This window comes from Scleropages formosus, chromosome 13 (assembly GCF_900964775.1).
Source record: "Scleropages formosus chromosome 13, fSclFor1.1, whole genome shotgun sequence".
NCBI lineage: Eukaryota > Metazoa > Chordata > Actinopteri > Osteoglossiformes > Osteoglossidae > Scleropages > Scleropages formosus.
In genome coordinates this window covers 14,840,549-14,861,916 of record NC_041818.1, presented here as the reverse complement: position 1 = coordinate 14,861,916, position 21,368 = coordinate 14,840,549, and the positions used below count along the sequence as shown (strand labels likewise).

General features: G+C 43.5%; 1 protein-coding gene across 2 annotated transcripts in view; it reads left to right on the top strand.

Moving 5' to 3' along the window:
• The window catches only part of LOC108929736 (echinoderm microtubule-associated protein-like 3), a 30,603-nt gene extending 9,544 nt beyond the window's left edge, over positions 1–21,059 (top strand). Inside the window, exons 2-24 of one of the 2 annotated variants that reach the window (XM_018744468.2) lie at positions 2,667–2,843; positions 3,351–3,465; positions 5,094–5,672; positions 7,796–7,915; positions 8,778–8,806; positions 10,174–10,203; positions 10,688–10,808; positions 11,665–11,814; positions 12,143–12,212; positions 12,622–12,732; positions 13,301–13,396; positions 14,532–14,666; positions 14,846–14,984; positions 15,754–15,905; positions 16,007–16,132; positions 16,453–16,584; positions 16,676–16,743; positions 17,006–17,094; positions 17,798–17,895; positions 18,021–18,108; positions 18,341–18,439; positions 18,844–18,974; positions 19,779–21,059. In XM_018744468.2, coding sequence (XP_018599984.1) covers positions 2,667–2,843; positions 3,351–3,465; positions 5,094–5,672; positions 7,796–7,915; positions 8,778–8,806; positions 10,174–10,203; positions 10,688–10,808; positions 11,665–11,814; positions 12,143–12,212; positions 12,622–12,732; positions 13,301–13,396; positions 14,532–14,666; positions 14,846–14,984; positions 15,754–15,905; positions 16,007–16,132; positions 16,453–16,584; positions 16,676–16,743; positions 17,006–17,094; positions 17,798–17,895; positions 18,021–18,108; positions 18,341–18,439; positions 18,844–18,974; positions 19,779–19,982 — 3,059 coding nt within the window. In that variant the 3' untranslated portion in view covers positions 19,983–21,059. The remainder of the gene's footprint in view (positions 1–2,666; positions 2,844–3,350; positions 3,466–5,093; positions 5,673–7,795; positions 7,916–8,777; positions 8,807–10,173; positions 10,204–10,687; positions 10,809–11,664; positions 11,815–12,142; positions 12,213–12,621; positions 12,733–13,300; positions 13,397–14,531; positions 14,667–14,845; positions 14,985–15,753; positions 15,906–16,006; positions 16,133–16,452; positions 16,585–16,675; positions 16,744–17,005; positions 17,095–17,797; positions 17,896–18,020; positions 18,109–18,340; positions 18,440–18,843; positions 18,975–19,778) is intronic. The other variant, XM_018744469.2, reaches the window with a different exon arrangement.
• Positions 21,060–21,368: the final 309 nt, after the last annotated feature.

Genomic DNA, 21,368 nt, shown 5'->3' with positions numbered 1-21,368 from the left:
TCCTTGCCGAAGTACGCGTGGCCAAAATCCGTGCTCGGGGAACACTCTCGCCATGTAGCGAAGGGCTCTGCTGCAGCTCTGGACCCTGCTCCCATCTGGTTTCCATTTCCATCCTTGATCCCGTGCTTCGTGCTCCGTGCGCTGTGGGCCTCAGGTCGGCTGAGACTAGTGAAAGGACGGGACTTACCTTAGTAGCGTCTGCCAGCGGCCATGAGTGGAAACTTCACTGTAATGGCATGAATGGCTTGCGAAGCCCAGGACCTGTTGTTCTGTGGACACAGCAGAAGCTTGTTTGGGTTGTTCTGGCACTAGGGCCGACCGCCCCCAAACAAATCTGCCCTTGTTCTTCAGAACAGCTCTCGGTCTGGTTCCAGTCCAGCAGAGTTGGCGCTTTCTCACTGGACCTGCTTGTAAATGGGGTTTTGTAGAGTCCAACTCATTTGCTCAAAGGGCATTTCTGCATTTTGGAACTATATATTTTTTTTTTTTTTAAGGTCATGACGTATGAAAGCCTCCGTTAAGCTCGGCTTGTACATAGCATAGTGATTAGCACTGGCACTTCTGGATTCAGAGGTTATGGGTTCAATTCCCTTTTCCTATGGTATTACCCTTGAGCACCATACCTCCCTTAAATTGCTCCAGCTAAAAAAAGAACACTGAAAAATGACCCAACTGTATAAATGAGTAAATCGCTGTAAGTATGTTAACACTGTTATGTCACCTTGGAGGAAACCAACTGCATGAATGTCAGGTGGGCTTTTCTTTCCTTTTCATCTTAACTGCCCATGTCTTGTTTAACGGAGTCTTTAAAGCATGCTGCATCACTTACTGTTTCATACAGCTGGATGTGGATTGTCCGGGTTGAGCGCCTTGGTTAAGCATATGTGTTTTTTGTGCATTATCGAGTTCAGATCCTTCAAGCACTGCACCATTAGCTGGCCCCCATTCAGCCGCATAAAATTCCTGAATCGGCTCCAGTCGCTTTCCAATTTATGCGGGCATAAGAGATGTAATATTACAGTTTTATTAACTTAGCTGCTTGTCACTGCTCATGAAATTTTTTGGTGAAAGGTTCAGTTCACACACCAGTGTGCCACGGACGGTGCCGTGCTCAGATAAACCGTACCCTCGCTGCCTTGATGTGAAAACCTACAGGAGCAAACCCAAGCAAAAAAAAAAAAAAAAATCACCCAGCAAGACTTGTCCCAGGAAAAGACGTCTGAAATTCTGGAATGAGCCGTTTGAGCTCCAAGACTTCCGGAGACAATTCCAAGAAGCACACCAAAACATGTGGTGACATTAAAATCTCTGTGAAACTAGGCCTGGCTCTGTGTTCCTGACCCCATAATAACCTGATGCAGTTCTCTCTGCTTGCCTGATCAGAACTGTCTGTTGCTACTTGGAGAAGCAGCTGGCTCTCACTGCAGACAGTCAGGCTTCCCATAGATTTTAAAACGTGTCCATTGTTTCTGGAGCCAGACAGTCTGGTCCAAAAACGCTAAAACTTAATGATTCTCTGTGTGTGTGTGTGTGTGTGTGTGTGTGTGTGTGTGTGTGTGTGTGTGTGTGTGAGAGAGACATTCTTTTTCTTGCTTGTTGATTTTGTTCACAGATTTCTCACTATTTTTAGATGTCAAGTGTAAGATAAGGAAACAGAAGATGGATAAAGCAGTTTTGCATTACAGTGCAAATGTGCCTTCGCTTTCCACCATGCTTCAGTATTCACGCACAAAAAGAGGAGTGACTTCTGTTGTATCACCTTGTGCGCAAGAGCTCTTTTTCATTAAACAGCAGGAAGTCCATAGGAAGTTGGAGATCTTTTCTGCTGCATTCCAGACCCAAATAATAAAGTGGTAACTCACACACACACACACACACACACACACACACACATTGTTTGAACCGCTTGTCCCAGACAGGGTCGCTGGGAACCAGAGCCTAACCCGGCAACTCAGAGTGTAAGGCTGGAGGGGGAGGGGACACACCCAGGATGGGACACCAGTCCCTCACAAGGCACCCCAAGCAGGACTCGAACCCCAGACCCACCGGAGAGCAGGACCCAGTCAAACTCACTGCGCCACCGCACCCCCTTAAAGTGGTAACTGTAACACAAATTAAACACAAGTAAAATCTCAATTATGAATACTATAGGTAAAATAAGAGAATAACTACTTTCTATGTTCAACTGCATTTTTAAATTAGTCATTTTCACCTAGTGCTTGTACTTCACAGTTCTTGGGCTGTTTGTTTGGACATTGGTTTGAATCCAGCTCCGTCCGTGAGGAGCTTGCAAGTTCTCTGTATTTGCATTGGTTTCCCCCCCAACGGGGTCGCGGGGAGCCAGAGCCTAACCTGGCAACACAGGGCATAAGGCTGAAGGAGGAGAGGACACACCCAGGACAGGACGCCAATCCATTGCAAGGCACCCCAAGCGGGACTCAAGCCCCAGACCCACCGGAGAGCAAAACCCAGTCAAACCCACTGTGCCACCGCACCCCCCTTCCTAAAATCATGGAAGTTGAAATACAGATAACCCACAATTTACATAAATGTTGCAGTTTTTAAATATTAATATGTCAGATTACATAATTACACAGTGTATTGTCTTTTGTAGTCTTTTGCACTTCACGCTCAACTCGGAGAATCTCTCCTGTGTGTTTTCACAGATGACCTGCTGGAAGGCAGCAACTCAGAGCTCCCTGGAAAGCTGTCAATGATGGAGGCGCGTCTACAGGCACAAGAGGATGAGATTACTCTGCTGAAATCATCGCTGGCAGAAGCTCTGCGCAGGATACACATCCATGACCAACAGGCCCCTCTACTGTGGCAGGAGCTCATTGCAGGTGTGTGACATGACATGTCAAGGCAACAAGAAGCAGTGAAAGTATATCTCAATATCAGCATTTGGACAGGTACCCACTGCAGGGGTGGGGTGGTGTGACATTACCGTTAAATTTTTTAGGCACGTGTCCGAACAACAGGAGCTTATTGAAGGTTTGTTGTCATGACAACTGGGCTGTTATCAGGTCCTTTGGCTTCCCTGTAGCTTATCATGTAATCATTGCAATATTGCAAAATAGTACAAAACTGAAGGGCTAGCTGTGCAAATTACAGACCTAAAATGGCATGTGGAACTTTAGAAAGCAGTGGGATATTTAAAATAAAAAAAAAAAAACACTGAATCTGCAAGTACAATACATATTAGATACTATAATCCATATTTCTATACTTGGATTTCTTTTTAGAGCTGGACTGCAGCAAAATTTTGCCTTTAAGCAATTACCGAAAGGTTGATGTGTACCGCTCTTCGTCACTCAGTCTGCTGGTGTATGTCTGTTCCTCTTGACCAGTGAACCCAGCCGCTGCCAGGACCTGGAGCCAGTTTGGCAACTTCGGTGCCGTCTCCAAACCCAACAAATACCTTTCCAGCTCTGCATTGCTCAACTGCCAGCACAGCACTGCCAGGTAATCCCAGATACAGAGCTGGGGCTCAGGAGGTGTTGGTGTAGGCCTTGCCATCAATGTCCTCTCTTTGCTGCAGGTCTTGAATCGTACGCTGCTGAGGCTGCCTTCCACAGTGCCTTGGCTTATCATTTTAATTTCCAATTTCACTTCTTTATTTTTATTTTCCTTAATATAGCATATTACACTCAAGTTTGATTATTAGATGCATGTCATGCTTGATATTTTTATTCTATATTTGATTTGACTGATTATTGTTCAGTATTTTTGACATTCATTTTTGATATTTAGTTCTGCTAACCAAGTGAGGTATCATCAGTGTGTAGAAATTGAAAGTATGCAGTGCGTGTGAGTCGTAACTGGTCGATCAGATTGCCATTGACCGTGATCCCCTGCTCTTGATCTTCCTTGCCACTGCTATTCGAATTCCTCATTCAAAGTTAACCATTTTGTCTGGGATTTTACATATTATGGCAGCAGACAAGTCAGGAATCAAACTTTGCATAATAGTCTTTTAGTTCTTGTCCCTCAAAGTGTAACACAGACCCAAACACCTAGTTCTTATTCTCAAAATACCCACAGACCAAGAAAGAACATGAAATGCAACAATACAAATACTGATGATCAGCAGCCAAATACAGTATGACAAATAAAGCACAAAGATGAATTCCGATTCTCCGTTCTAAAACATTGACACAGTACACCGGCGCACTTACTAAACACAATTAAAGAATGCATATATGCCAAACTGCAAGGGGTGATGGAAAGGATCCCCTTGCTGTATGACTACATTTAGCAGATGCTTCTCACCAAAGTGACATGCATCTCAGAGAGTAGTACAAGAAGAAGGATCTCCTTGCCCTAGCGCTGTAGTCTTACATGGGTAAGTATTTATGTAGCTGACAGTTTTCTCCAAAGTGATTCAGCTGCCTACCCATTTATCCAGCTGGGTGATTTTATTGGCACCATTACCCTACTTGAGGGTACTACAGCTAGAGATTTAATCTGAACCCACAACCTATAGGTCCAAAGGCAGCTGTTGCAACCACTATACTACAAGCTGCCTCTTTTAAACAGGCCTCATAAATAGTGGAATAAGAACTACTTGCGTGACAGCTGTTCCCAGCTGTCAGTGTCACCTTGGACTGTGTGTGTCTGTACTTACAAGAGAGAACGAGTGATGAAGGCAGACTAGTTTTGCAAAAACTTTTGTGCACTTCGTCTTAGCCGAGGTTTCCATTCCAAAATCCATTTCAGAAGGGGCAGCAGGTAGTGGTATTGATAAGGCTGTCACTTTAAAATGTAAAAGTCTGTGGTTCAAATTTCACTCCTGTCATAGTACCCCTAGCCAAGGTGCTTGCGGTGATTTGCTCCAATAATAATAAATTACTGTATAAATGCATAAAACAATGTAAAGATACTTATTTAACATTATAAGTTGCCTTGGAAATAGGTGACAGCTAAAAAGGTTAATAGTAAATAATCCCTCAACCAAAAATGATAAGCAATTGTTAAATATTGGACGAGAATACCTAAAGAAGGCGGCATGGTGAGTGGTAAATTCCAATGATGAGTAGGTAAATTAGCTGTTAATATAAAATGATTTGACATTTTACATTTACTCCTTGCAGTAAACGTGCTGTCATGCTGTGTGTTTCCAGCCAAGCCATCAGCCTTGCTGAGGATGCCAAGGAGGAAAAAGTTAGCTCTCTGACTCGCGTGCCTTGTTTGGGCCCGTGGCTGAGGCCTGCAACCCTAGACAGAGCCACGCAGACTGACCCGATTCACAGCCTGTATCCAGCCATGCTAGAGCAGGTGCCCCTGGCTCACACTCGTGAGGTACAGAGCCTTTCGCTGGAGGATGCTTTCTCGGATGACGTGCCGCCCCTGGTTGAGGGGCGAAGCCTGCTGCAGGAATCACACGGGGTACGGCAGGAGACACGAGAGGAGGAGAAGAGAGAGAACGACCAAGGCAGTGGAATGAGGCCCAACTGGGCTTCCCTGGTAGAAGAACCCATCCAACCCAGTAGTGTGAGTCTGTTCCAGGAGCACCGCTTTACTAAGGACCTCGGAACTTATGGTCCTCTGGATGACCAGAACCCTGTACCTTTACCTATGGACTCTAGTTTCCTTTTCCATTCCAAGAACCTCATTCCCAGTGAGCAGGCTGTGCCTGTCTCTCCAGCTCTGGAGGGCCAGAAGAAGACTTTGTAAGTCCTCTGCCATGAGCCCTGGTTATATTTATTTTAAATATTATCAGCTCTAACTGCGATCTTCTCAACGCAATACCCCCTTCTAACCTCCTGTCCTACTACCTTCTTACGTTCACCTCCATCTGCAGTGCTCTCATCTTCTGCTCTCCTCACCCTCCAGTTGTCTCAACTTGTACGTTCAGGGAACATAAAGTGTCCCATGTTTCCTTCGCTGGATGCGCTGGCTGGAGTCTTCTCTTTTTTTGCTCTCGGTGGCATACATGGTTGGCCAGTTGCCTACAGGCTGCAGGCTCTCCTCCAGGTTTGATGTGCTACCTGCACCAAATGTATTGGTTCGTGTGTGTCCCTGTGTTCACTCCTACAGTTCCAACACTTGTGCTGTGATTCATGGAGGAGACATTTGAATTGCGTAGTTGATCGTAACTAAAAGGATTTATTATGCAACAAAATGAATAAATAGAATATGACACAATATGCCATGAGAATAAAACATTTGAACAGGTCTTTCTTAGTAAAGACAAATTGTTTCCTGCATGAATATTTTCACAGCATGTGAAAGTTTGAGAATTTTCTCCTGTTAATTTAATGCGTTATTGTTGTGTTGGGGGCGTGTGGTGGCGCAGCAGGTATGGCCTTTGCCTACACTCTGGTAGATCTGGAGCTCGAGTCCTGCTTGGGTGCCCTGTGGCAGACTGGCGTCCCGCTCTGGGTGTGTCCCCTCCCCCCACGCCGTACGTTGCCAGATTAGGCTCTGGCTCGCCACAACCCTACTCGGGACAAGCGGTTTCAGTGCATGTGTGTGTATGTGTTGATTTAATCACACAAATGTGTACCGTACCTATGTATTTGTGTGCTTGCCTGTGTGTGGTGTTTGAAACACCATAGTGTATATCACTCACTCACTTTTGCCAACCGCTTGTCCTGGTCAGGGTCACGGCGGTCTGAAGCCTATCCTGGAATCTCTTAACGTTAGGCTGGGGCGTACATCCCTGGATGGGACACCAGTCCTTCACAGGAAAGCCACACGCACACACCCATACCCTTACTCACCCATTCACATACTGCGGGTAATTTAGTCACCAATCCACCTAAGATGCATGTCTTTGGACTGTGGCGGGGGGGACCCATGCAGACACAGAGAGAACATCGAAACTCCACACAGACTGAGCCGAATTGGAATCTACCCCCAAACAGCCCAGGTGCTGTGCGGCGGTAGCACTGTCTGCTTCACCACAGTGCCGGCCATGCAGTATATGTATTTCTTAAGTCTGTTTGTATTGTGCACAGTCTCTCTGATGCCACTCCATGGGAACACTGGGTAATGCCTGTTTTAAAAAGAGCCTATACTGTTAGCAGGCTTGGGCACAAGGCACTTTAGTTCTAGTTTTATGTGGTCTACTGATATTCTTGACAATTTTTTAAGTACATATACAATGCATAAATAAACTGCATACAGTTTGCAAATAACGGTAGGTGATTTTTAGGAATATAAGTTCATAACGAGGCGATCATTTGTTAAGCGGTGTATCGCACTTTAAGCTTAGCTCAAGCTGCAAAGACAATGGCAAGATTTAAGACAACGTAGGTGGAGAAGTCTGTCGTGAGCTGAGTTTCATTTCCCTGATCATTGATATGGAATTTCCAAAGTGGAGTCGTTGGCAGCCAAGAACAGGAAACTGTATGCATTGCTGGAAGCTTTTCCCAGCCTATAAACAAAACACTACAAGTCCCCGGGGATAGTGAGTCCTAGTCAAAGTTCAAAGCAAGTCACCACTTTAATTTTTTTTCCTACATTTCAAATGCAATCAGAATATGCTTAATATTAATTTTTTTCGAGTTTTTGTATGTGCATCTTTTTGCGAAAGGGAGCTTTTGTGTGCCTGTACCTTTGCATTTTCGCTCATTAGTATCCTTCAATGTACCGTATGCATGCGTGTGTTGGTGTGTGCGTATATGTGTGATGCTCGTAGGTATGTGGACATACAGCCAAGCTGCTAATTTTGCCTGTGTCCTGTAGCATGTGTGTTACCACGTGCTTTGTGCGACAGCCCGTGTGTCCCAGCGTGTACAGATCACGGGTTGAGAGGAGGGTACTGAATGGGTTTGTCCTTCGTGGGCAGGGTGCGCAGGAATACAGAGAAGCTGGTGAAAGAGACCCCCCCAGAAAAGACCAAACCAAAGCTGGGGAGGAAGGCCGTGTCCTCCGCCAGCCTGCTTACTCGCTCTAACAGTCTGGAGAGGTGAGTTTTCACAGCGCTTATGTGCATTAAGACCACACAGCTGTATATACACCACAGGAAAATGTGACTGTGTGGTCTCAGGACCAAGGCCACTAGGCTGCACGGTGTTGTGTCGTAGCTTGAGCAGACACCAGATTTTAGTTCGTAATTATGTCTCCAGGAAGTGCTGATGACCAACGTAAGGCCTCTAAGTGCCTCCTACTTATCACAAGTGACCAAACAGTGCAGACTATGTGTCAGTGTGTCCCAGTGGTGGCATCTTGATCGATTCTATGTTGTGGCCTATACTGACTTTGTCCAGCATAAATATACATTTAAAGTAATCGGTAAGATTTATTTCTCCTCTTCCCAGGCCATTTAAGCTTTCGTTATGAGTAAACGGTCTCATTCTCAGTCCATACAGCACATGCTGTCTAAGGTAAATGAGAACTGCATCAGGCCTGGACAAAATTCATTTGAAGAATCACGACAATTTTGAAAGACTGCTGCATTTCACTACATAATAAAATATGAAAGAAAAGTGTACATGTAAGTGAACTGTAAAATATGATCTTATTTTGCTTTGCACTGTACAGTTCACTGTTATTGATCTCACTTACATACCTCTGCATTTACAGCTGGCGGAGAAGACTCCAGCTTGTGGCTGGAAGGGAAGGGCCAAGCTGGGAGGGCGAACCGCTTTAGTTATTGTTGAAGCTTTGGCGTCGATCTTTAAGTTTGCATGATGATCTTTTCATGAGTATGGGAGAAATAGTTTCTAGCTCAAGGAGGAAGCAACACAGTGAATTCTTTTGTATCAGTTGTGTTATGTATTTATGGCTTGCTGACTTTGAATTTTGTTGTTGTTTTTTTTATTTCACAGCAGAGCAAAAGACCTCATTTCCAGTGCGGGTAATGTATCTGAGGTCCTCTTTTTTACTGTCTGAATAGAAGTCACTGTGGGCTTACTGTATGGTGGTTAGCTGAGAACCCAGACTTTTGGCCTCGAGCTTAAAGCTTCATTCAGGCTTCATTATACCAGGCTGCAAAACACTAAACACTAAATGCAGTTCTTGTAGATGGCCAGAGCAGATCAGGTCAGGGCCAAAAAAACATTTAAATGTTTCGGAATATTGCTCTTAGAGTAATTGTCAATATGTTGTGTTCTGGTACCTAATAGAAGCTGAATTGGTGGAAAACTAGTTTCAGTAGGGGATTCTTTTTATTGTAATGGCCTCGGAATATGACTGATGATGCGTATACAAGATAGAAGTTGGAAAGTAGTGGTCAAGGGAGCAGTTTTTAAAGATGCTTGGATTTGGGAACATCAGAACATTGATCATCCTGCATAAAAAATGATTTACTGGATACGGACGTGATAACGACTCTGGGTGCCAAGCAGGGGTAATGGCACGTTTCACATGAAGCCATCATCCCAGCGTTAAACATGACAGAGCCTGTCAGTGCCTTTCCCTGGTGGCCAGTCTGCTGTGGTGATCAGTGCTGATGCGCTGTCCAGGTGATGGATGATGCTGGAGTCCTCATGGACTTTGCAGTCCCCTTCAGAAATGCGCTTTCCCTGCGTTGGCCGAGTCCTTCGTTCTTTAACTATACCGGTCTGGATTTCGCATTTTGGCGGCGTGCATTCTTTCAGATCTGCATTTTGCCTTGTGAGTGCACTGAAAAACGCAGAAACTCAGAGTAAGTGTATGTTTGTTTTACCTGTGGCTTGAAGGGGTTCAGAAATCGAGACCGTATTTAAAACAGACGAAGTGCTTCAACCAGTTGCACAGATCCAGGAACAAAGAGGGTTGTTGAAATTCATAAACAATAAAATAAATAAAGTCAAATGCTGTTATGGTATCATTGTTTTAGTGAAACTGCCATATTTATCTTGCATGAAGCAATATACAGAGAATGTAAATGTACGTGCTAAACGAGAAAGAGCTTACGGTCATAGAATGTTCACTGTGTACCGCTACGCCGTGAAGGTCCTTGTTCTCGCATACAGTAGATGACAGCAGGTTCACTGAAAGGCTAATAGCCCAGCCCACTCCAAAAAGCCCACTTGCGGTTTATCCTTTGGTGTGGAGTGGCCAGAATCTCACTGAACCCTCTCTGCTGCTATTAGGATGAGGAAATAACTGTCGCGTAAAAGTAAACCAACCCTCCCCGAGTGCTTTCGTTTGTATAGCTCTTACAAAACTGTTTATTACCAGCTGGCCTTATGGCATTCGTAAGAACGACACACTTCATGAGAATTGTTGTTTGTTTCACAGGATCCTCCAGAAGAGGCACCTACAGCCAGGGTGAGCATCATCACAACTGTGCCATTTAATTGTGACCCTGGTATCAACTCCAAGTCCATTCTGAAAAGGTTGACACCACAATCCACCTAAAATGCGTGCAGAATTCAAAACTCACACCATCCGTAAAGTTCAGTAAAGCTTTAAAGCTTCTAACAGTAGAATTTACAGATTTTAAATGTATATGTAAAGTGTGAAGCTTGAGCTGTCAAAAAGGCATTTTACAAAGCATATTAAGGTGTCACAGAAAGGCCTCTTGTGATGTCTCTTTGTATTACGGAGATTCAAGCTTCAAGATTCAAGCTTCATTTTTTCACTCAGAGGTGCTTGGGCACGGGAGGGTTTTTGCAAACCCTAGTGCACGTGGCTGGCTAAATCCAGAGCTAAGTTTGGAAACAGACGCCCCTAGCATTTGTAAATGTGTTGGAGTGGAATACAAGATGCTTTCCAGGTAATATGCTGCTGTTTTCTTTACTCTGCCTATCAGGCCAGTCAATAAAGATGTTCATTCGAGGACGGCCAATCACCATGTACGTCCCGTCCAACATTCAGAACTACGATGACCTGCGAATGGAGCCCCCAGCAGAGCGACTTGAGCTGGAATGGGTGTATCCTCCAAAATGACAATGTTAAACTGCTTACAGTGATTTAGAATTTAATCCAGCTGCCTAATTTTTACTGGTGCAGCTGAGTGTAAGTACCTTCCATCCATCTATTTTCAGCAGCAGCTTGTCCTGGGGGGGTGGGTCGCGGCAAGCCAGAGCCTTGCCCGGCAGCCCAGGCTGTAGGGCTAAGGGGGGAGGGGACACACCCAGGGCAAGATGCCAGTCCGTCGCAGGGCACTTAAGGCTGGAGCCCCAGACCCACCACACAACGGGTACCAGCCAAACCTGCTGCGCCACCACACACCCCCCCATGTAAGTACCTTGCTGAAGGGCACTATGGCTTTAGGTGGGGTTCAATTCTGGGTGCCTCATGTAACCCCTACACCACCACCTACCTTGTGGTGAGAATGGCTGGTTTGAACACACAATAAGGAATCGTTGTATTTGGGTCTGGATTCTATCTCCGTGTCTGTCTCTGGAACAGTCAGTAGTATAGTGGTTAGAGCTTCTTTTGGACTCAGAGGTTGCAGTTTTGTATCTCGCCTCTGGTTACAGTACCCTTGATCAAGGCACTTACTCTGAATTACTCTAGTTAAAATTACCCAGCTGTAAAACTCAATGTCAGTAGCCCAACGCTTTATATTGCTTTGAAGAAATGTCAGCTAAATGAATAAATATAAAGGTGTCCTTGAGACAAGTGTTGTAAAAAAATCACTCTGAAAAAGTTCAGACTATTAATCATGTATTAAGTGTGTGTGAATGCATGGAATTGAAGCTGACTAATGAAACACTTATGCAGTCAAGCTGATGTTGAACGAACAGGATGATTCCACGTCATCACCTTGACCTGCCGACACAGTTATGGTTACCGAGGGCGGGACTGCAGAGCCAACCTGTTCCTGCTACCGTCTAGGGAGGCAGTCTACTTCACTGCCTGTGTAGTGGTGCTGTACCACATCAACAACCGCACACAGCGGCACTACCGCAAACACACCGACTGCGTGCGCTGGTCAGTACCACACCTACCCACCACACTGTAGATATGGCCAAGGGGTCTGAGAACTCCGTGCTCAGTTTACGAGTTTGATTAAAAAAAGGTGGAAACAGCTGTCAGATCTCATAGCATAGAAAGAAGTTGTGTCCACTGTCTGGCAGAAAAACTATGGCAGAGAAAAAGGGTTTTCTGGTTTACTCTAATATTAGCCACATGTATGTCATCTATCATATGATTGCTTCAAAGGACACTTACAAAGACATTTTAAAAGCAAGACAAAGTGCAGGATGAATGTCACTGAGCAGCTAAGACAAAGTGTGTGTGTGTCTTCTCTCCATTTCAGTCTTGCTGTCCACCCAGACCAGGTGAGAATAGCTTCAGGTCAGACAGCTGGAGTGGACAAAGATGGAAAAGTGAGTTTCTCAGCCTCCAGGATAGCTCTGTTCATCCACATTTCTTTGGAAAGAATCTTTTTTAGATTCCCTTGTGCTGCTTCTGTATGCTATTAAGTATATATTTTCCACACATTAAAGAACTTTTATGGAAATCACCATGAAATGACCTTCTGTGTAGAAAAAGAGCTATTGCCCTTTGACCCTTTCATGTGTTTGAAGTACATTGAAAACCAGATTTCTGGTAAACTTAAATGTAGGTTGGCATTCACAAGGACCAAAATGATGCACACAGCATCTGCTGTATACTGCACATGTGTCGGTATGCTTATTTTCAGTGTTTCCTTGCAGTGCACATTTGGTTCTTTTCTTCATTGGCCTACATGTTATCTGTGACAATGTTTTTCCGTGACCTTTTCATGTCCACCAGCCTCTCCTCCCCTTCGTGCACATCTGGGACTCATCCACCCTGGTCACCCTGCAGCAGATTGGGTTAGGCAGCTTTGAAAGGGGGGTCAACTCTCTGGCATTCTCTCGAGCAGTGAGTATACGCTACACCCGCTGTTGATACGCCACACTGTACTCAGTGGGGACACTGTGGCCTTTTTGCACCCTACACTGTAACAGTGAGTGTATGAGTTTGTATGTAATGCAGCCTTTAAGTAGTATCATGGATACACGTTAAGGTTGCGTAGGCCTAAGGCTAGGACCCCACAGGGTGTGCCCACTGAGTGGTCTGTGTAGCATCTCTGGGAACAAAGGGTCCACTCGCTGTGGAAGGGCTGCGGGAGGCTTGAAGGAGTGCTGGGAAACCTTACAGCTCTGTTGTGAAACATATTAAAATTCATGTTAATTAGACACAGCTTGCTTTGGTTTGTTTTCTCTCTGTCAAACTTTCTCAGTATGAAATGAGAAAGGGGGTTTGCATACTGAAATGAAAACAGAGGAAGGACTGAATCCCCATGTTTTGTCCTGAGACTTTTTTGGGTCGTTTTACCGTATTGAAATTAAGGCAGTCCTGGAATTTTTGGTTAAAATATACTATAAAAATTTATTGTACTACCCTTTTGTTCTTCCTTCTGTTTTCTTTGTCTGCGCTGCTCTTTCAGGACTCTGGAGTGTTCCTGGTTGTGATCGATGACTCAAATGAACACATGCTCTCTGTCTGGGACTGGGCGAGGGCGACCAAGCAGGCAGAGATCAAGGTGAGAAAATGTCTGGAGACCCTCCGTAAATGAGCCGCTCACCATCTGTGTTCGCAGTGCGGCTTGCTGTCTGTATGTCCAGCCGCTACAGATCCCGAAAAATGCATAATAAGCACAATTTTCACAGAACAGTAATTTTCAGAGGTGCTAAAGTAATGGAATAATGTGACTGGAAAGAATTTATTGCAATATCACCTTCAGCCGTCCGTGTCCCTCTATCCATCAGAAATGTTGATTTCATAGTGCCCTAAGTGATATCCGCAATCGGTCTAACACAGCTTCCCTCTCTTTTTCCACGTGTCAGTGTGGAGGAATGATCCAGCACATGATGCATTATGCAAAACACCGTGGGTCTATGAAAAGAACTGTCAATTCTGATTTTACAGAAAAAAAGACGAGGGACCACATAGCATTCCATTTTGGCCCTTTGTCCCAAATTTTTCAACTTTCCGGAGAGCAATTTGCATGGTGTTGCCATGGCAACAGCATAAATATTTAGACAGTGTATTTGTACTGTGGTGTTCTGGGGGTGGGGCATTAGGTGGATAAATGATGTCATGTATCATTTCTCCAGGAGCTTCTTCTGCAGCACACAAGGTCTCCAGTGTGCACTTGTGTTTTATTTATCCTATTATGCAATGTGAATTATATGCATTTTGACTTGACCCACAAAAACAAGTCTTAGTTTCAACTCCTTGGGTATTTGCATGCATTCTCAAGTGGACAATGATTTTCTCAGGTCTTCAGAAGCAGTTGCATTCTTCATGGGTGTTTTCACCGGCACCATTCTTATTTATGTCGGGTGATGTTTCTAGTCCATTTGCTTGTCCACAGTTAAATAAGATGTTGAGTCCTAAAACTGTGTTGTGTGAAGAGTGGTTTATGCTTTAAGTTATCCACTGGAGAATTACTAAGCAGTGGAGAAAATGTATATCACAATCATTAAGAAGACTCTTTTTTTAATTGCATAAAAAGTTGCTGTTGTCAATGTCTATGACTCGTATCCATTGCTGCCTCTGTAAATAAGTCTGATTCATTCTGGAGGGTGTTGATTGTGGATGTCTATCTGTGTGGTGATCTGCACAACCTCTCTGGACCTTTCTGTCCTTGGCTGTGTCTCCCCATGGTTTGCCAGAGCACCAACGAGGCGGTCTTCGCAGTCGAGTTCAACCCCAGTGACAGCTGCAACATCATCACCTGCGGCAAGTCTCACGTCTACTTTTGGACCTTAAGTGGTGGGGTCCTGACCAAGAAGCAGGGCATCTTCGGGGTGAGTAGGGGCCAATTTATTCACAATAGATTTATTCACTGAAGATTTACAAACCCACACACTGTCCGTTGTCAACTAGTGGTCACTTCTGCAGAAACAGTGAAATGCTCAGAAGTCATACCTGTACAGGTGACTCGGGAGGAGATATTCTAATGTCCATCTGTCTTTTCACCTGACAGAAATACAAGAAGCCAAAGTTTATCCAGTGCTTTCTGTTCAGTGGCACTGGAGATGTCCTGACTGGAGACTCGGAAGGAAACATCTTGACATGGGGCAAATCAGCCGCTGATGTCAAAACCTTAGGGAAAGGAGCCAAAGGTAGTCAGTTCAGATCCAAATAAAGATGCGTACCATTACTTGTAGGGTTATTTTTAAAAAGAAACTTTTGGATTGTTTTTAGTCTCTAGAATTAACCACAACAGATCGGAGCTGAAACTTCAGAAAGTCAGAATGAAAGCCTGATATGGTGGAACAAGTTAAAAATCACAAATATCATACTCAAGGAAGATATTTACATTTATTCATTTAGCAGACGCTTTTCTCCAAAGCGACGTACATCTCAGAGAAATACTATTTGTACACTACATTCGGAGAAAGAAAGACATAGTTGCAGACATGTGATTCTTAAGTAAACTTAGTTTGTTTCTTTCCACCTGATGCACCAATGTTCATCGCTCGAGTAGGTGCACAAAACTCAGGATAGACTAATCCTGATCATCATCCTACAATTTTTATTTATTTATTTATTTTTTATTTTTTTGATATGAGACCTGAACTGCATTGCTTGAGTAAATACACAAGTGTCTCTGGATATGAGTATTAGCTGCTTTAGAATTAATGCTTGTGTGGTAAACAAGGGGTGTAACGTCTGGATGTCATTTGTTTATTCACTCTATGTGTACATTTATATGATGAGCACAGAAAAACGTTTGCTTTCAGAGCTTTTGTTTAGGCAGCAGTCTGCTTACATTTATGTTACATCTGCAGAGATCAGACACCCATTAATAGCTTCCATCTCTCTAGTCATGACCTCTCTGTCCGTATTTCACTGATTCCACCCACTTGCTGTCAATCTCTCCCCAAACAGAGACCTATCAGATTATGCGACAGACACGAGCTCACGAAGGCAGTGTCTTTACCTTGTGTGTCCTGCACAGTGGTGCCCTGCTGAGCGGGGGAGGCAAGGACAGGAGGGTAGTCCTCTGGAGTGTGGATCTCGCCCCTGAGAAGGAATGTGAGGTAAGGAGCGAAGGGTGGAAGCTGTCCTTTCTGCTTTACCGGTTCCTGATTCATTCTGTCCTCTTATTTCTGCATTTTCTCACTGAAGTTCCTTGTTTCAGATCCCAGAGAAGTTTGGAGCAGTCCGTACAATTGCCCACGTGGATGGGGAGGAGCTGTTAGTTGGCACAACCCGGAATGCTATTCTAAGAGGCACTTTCTCAGGTGGCTTTGTGGCCATAGTGCAGGCAAGAAGGGCTTCACCTCTACACATTGGTCCATATGATAGCAAAATATTGAAGGCTTTTATTTCTTGTTTTTTTTTTTCTTTTTCTGAGGGGGTTAAATGTTGAATGAATTTATATTTAACATGGTATTTAAGGGCAATTAATAAAACTAAACTCAGACTTACTAGAGAAAAGAATTAGGCAGCTTCTATTTGTGTTTTCTTCTTTAATCTGTCATTTTTGTCATAGTTGAATTTGTGCACCTCAGCTCAGGACGATCCTCTGAAAGTGTTTCAGGACACAAAGTAAGCGTATGGGATAACATATGGCCATACCTGCAGGGACATGTGGATGAGATGTGGGGACTGGCCACCCATCCATCACAAAATACATTCCTCACCTGTGGACATGACAAGCAGGTGTTCCTGTGGAACGCCGAGGAACACATGGTGGACTGGTGCACCACTCTAGAGGTCAGAGAAACAAATACTCATTCAAACAGACACTGATAATGAGTGTATGCAAAAAACACATATGTTATGTAGATCTATGCCTGTATTTCAGGAAGCAGCACTGTGCGCTGACTTCTGCCCAAATGGCAGTGTGGTGTCAGTGGGACTATATACAGGAAGGTAAGATCACTGTCAGTGGCGTAGTCATGTGTGAAGTTAAAGAACATGTGCGCATATATGCAAATGATTATTTTAATTATTTTTCCTGTGCGATATGCATGAGTAATCTAAGCACAGCTCTCTATGCTGACCTCTGTGATGTCAGTGAAAAACTGTTGGACACACAGAGTAGAGGCAGAAATACGCAGGTTAGCAGAGGAGGAGCAATAACATCAGAAGAGAGAGGCGCTTCCCCTTTCAGTGTTATTCTGCCCCCAAATAGGTGGCTCGTCCTGGACCTGCAGACCAGGGAGATTGTGTTTGACTGCACTGATGGGAACGAACAGTTGTCGGTCATGAGATATTCCCCAGGTTAGACGTCATTATGCACATTTAGTATTTGGAGTTTCAGTGTACTCATTTCACACAAACATGCACAATTCAGGATGCAGCTGCTTGGAGTTACTGTGAACGTTGACAAATTTCTCATTCTGTTAAAAAAAGAAAGAAAAAAACATCCGTTCCTCATACATCCATCCATCCGTTCAACCATTATCAATAAGTGCTTGTGCAGTGCAGGGTTACAGTGGTCTGGAGCATATCCTAGAAGTAAAGTGCATGTGCTAGCAGGATACACCTTGGATGTGATACCAGTCCTTCACTGGGCAATCACACATACACACTCTTTCACTCAAGACACACTAAGGGCAATTCAGAGTCACCAGTTCACCTGAAACATGTCTGTGGGAGGAAACGAGAGCACCTGAAGGAAACCCATGCAAACATGGGGAGAACGTGCAAACTTCATACAGACTGATTCGGATTTAAACCCACATGCGAATGCACAGCCTAGGAGTTGTAGGGCACCAGCGCTACCCGCTGCACCACCATGCCACCCATCCGTTTCTTAATTAAATATAAATTAAAAAAAAAAAAAAACCTTATTTCCAGTGTGCAAGTACAAATTGATAATGTCCTGTGTGGCTGAATGGTTGTCATAACTAAAGTGGAAAAGGGAGTAGTTTAGTTTGTCCCTTATGCCAAAGCAGGATATCATCCCCTTTTTGCTTTGCAGATGGAAGTTTCCTAGCTGTGGGCTCCCATGACAATTTCATCTATATCTACAATGTCTCCGATGGCGGACGTCGCTATACTCGCTTCGGGAAGTGTACAGTAAGTAAAGATAGATAAGTATTAAACATGACTCCAAACAACTGCGAACAAAAAGTGACAAATTATGATTTATTATTATGTTGAGATACGTTTTAATTTTATTTAATTTTAGATTGTTTCCATAGGGACATTCCAGCTTTATTACACACCTGGACTGGTCCAAAGATGGGAAATATATCATGTCCAACTCAGGGGACTATGAAATTCTCTACTGTGAGTAAAGTTACACAAATGCTTTTGAGCATGTGAGAGTGTGTGTACACTTGTGTGCGCTCCACTGTCTCTTTCAGTATTTGGTTGAATGTAAAGTATATATTAAAGCAAAGACAGGGTTATTGTTTTAAGTGCATCAGGATGACCATGTGAGTCTGTGCAGCAGTGGACACTACGGAGCTTGATTTCTGCCCTTTCCTGTCCCTTCCTGTCCTTTCCTGTCCTGTCACAGGGGACGTGGCCGGAGGATGCAAGCTTCTGAGGAACCGCTTTGACAGTAGGGACCGCAAGTGGGCATCTTATACCTGTGTGCTGGGCTTCCACGTCATGGGTGAGAGAGGACACCATTCACACATTCCACACATCTCCAGCAGGCAGAGAGCCAGAGTACATTTTAATCACTAACACATGTTTTAATCATTCAGATACTAAATCCGCATTACACAAAAGTGGGCTGGAAGTATCATAGTGGGTAAGGACACTGACTCGTAACTCCTAAGTCATTTGAAAGGACTTGCTCTAGTGTCCTTGAGCAAGGCGCTAAACCTTAATGCCTTTAGTAAAATATCCAACAAATTAAATAATTTAAAACTGCATTTTGATAAAAAATTCCAGCTAAGCAATATGGAGTTTAATAATTTATAGTGATCAGAAAAACAGATTGTTAGAGTATGAGTGCAAGTTACAGTCTGTGTGCGACACACATTTTGAGCTGGCTACGTTTTCGTCCCTAAGGCGTGTGGCTGGAGGGATCAGATGGCACAGACATCAACGCCCTGTGCCGCTCCCGCTGCGAGAGGATGGTGGCCGTGGCAGATGACTTCTGCAAGGTCCACCTGTTCCAGTATCCCTGCCCCAAACCAAAGGTCAGCTTAGAAGCATGAAGCGCAGCCAACTGTGCCACACGGATATGTGACCATTACTTAAGCAGATGTCCACCTTGACCTGCAATGCAGTTCTCCCCTGAGATACGCCCACTCAGATTACAACCTTGACTTCATGAAGCACTTCATTTCATACCTCGAAGTCATCTTATAAGGCACTTCTTCACATTTACAAGACCAAAGTTGAATTTACATTTATTTAGCATTTAAATGCAATATGTAAATTGGACTTAGGAAGTGGGCTTTAAAAAAAATAAAAATTTGTCAGAAGGTGATCAGGATTAGTCTATCCTGAGTTCTATGCACCAACTCGTGCGATGAATATCGGTGCATCAAGTGGAAAGAAGCAAACTAGGTTTACTTAAGAATCACATGTCTGCAGCTATGCCGCTTTCCCTTAATGTAATGCACAAATTGTATTTTCTGTGAGATTATGTTGCTTTGGAGAAAAGCATCTGCTAAATGAATAAATGTAAATGGTTTTGAGGATGCTTGATTTTATATTTTACCAGTGGTATATTGCATGATCTTCGAGGATATGTATGTGAGGCACAATAATTATGATTAGGGAGTGCAATGGAGACATATCCATTGTGTGATAAAATGTATATCACTTGTGAGATACAAACTTACAAACAAATACATTACAAATTACGTGGCAGTTCTAGTGGAACAGTAGAGCAGACAGTGCAGTTCTGGGGTTAAGCTGGATGGCATTTAAAGCCTTCTAATCTGTAACTTAGAGGAGATTGGTTCATTGAGTGTTTGTCCCCCTTCCCTTCGCAGGCCCCCAGCCATCGGTACGAGGGCCATGGCAGTCACGTGACCAATGTGGGCTTTACCCACAATGACAGTCATCTGCTCTCCATGGGGGGGAAGGACACCAGCATCCTGCAATGGAGAGTGAGACGGGAAAAAGCAGCAGAGACACCTGACCGTGTCGCCCCTGCGTCCTCCAGCTCCAACTGCATTCCAGAGACTGGGACATAGAAAGAAAGTGCAAATATCAACCAAACAGCAGCAATGAGCTACACAGGACACAGGAGCAGACTTTTATATTGACTAAAGGCTGAGCGCACTCTCAGACACACACAGAATCTGATCATTTGTAATGGCACTTGACACTCGTGTCAAAAGTAAACACTTATATATCGGTTTAGGATCATTTTCTAATTTACTGAATTATTTACACAGACAAATAAAAGACCACAAAGGTTCATAACGTATTACCTGAATCTTACAATATTCAGTTCTCCAGAGGTACGAGGCTGTTCTCAAGAGGCCTTCTCAAGTTACTGGTAGTTGCATTATATTTCATCATGCTCCGTTTTTTCTGGAAGTGTTCTATTAAATTTCACGATGTCTGATTATGTGCGGATTGAAAAGCAAGGATGTTATTACATTTTTACTGTTTTTTTTTTTTGGCTTATTTTATTAATTATTTTGGCTCTACTTTGTTGTGAGCCCAGTGATTAATAGTTTTTGTTGTGCTTTTGTAGCATTACGTCAATTAGTTCTTAACAACAAGGTGATTTCTTTTCACCAAGATTCGAGAAAACAAAAAAATTAAATATTTTTAACTAACGCACGAGAATATGCTACTGACATTTTCGCTGAGGTTACACGATTTGAAAATGTGAGTTGTGATTTTGTTTCAATAAAAATACTTCATTTATTTGTCATTTTTCCTCTCTAAAAATAACGAATACAAAAAGGAGCTACAAGTAACAACCCAGTGCTTTTCAAATTAGCTTTGAATTTATTTTTTTGTAAGAACTGAGCCCTTTTGTTAAAAGACCATGTCTTGGAAGTAACACACAGCGTTAAATAAAGTGAACAGTTGCTGTGCGCGGGTTTTACTGTCGTCCAGCAACGTAATGAACAAGAGCCCGATTGACTCTGTGAAAGACGTCCTTATTAGAGCGCCCGCAAGTGTGAGCCCGCAAAAACACCAGAGGGCGCCGACAGGGGGCGCCATTTCACAAGAAACCTGTCACAAAATATTGCTGTTTAATGATTCCGCGAGGGCACTTCTCGCTGCTGTTATCATATCATTATAATATCAATAATAAAGCGAGTCTTAAATGCCTATATTTGCAAGAAAAATGTTTCTACTTTGTTTATTAAGCATCAGTCAGTTCGCGTGTTTAAATATAACCAATCTTTAAACGCCAGGAATTTGTAAAATATAAGCTGTACGTGTCTGCTTTGCTGCACACAAGACTTCACTTGCAAACTAACCGTCACAAAGAACAGTATTACATTGTGAAACTGAACTTTTCAAAGCAGTAACATTTTTTTTTCTTTTTTTATTATATGCAATACGAGCCCCATTTATGCAGTGTCGCGTGAGGAAAAGATGAACGTTAGTTCAGA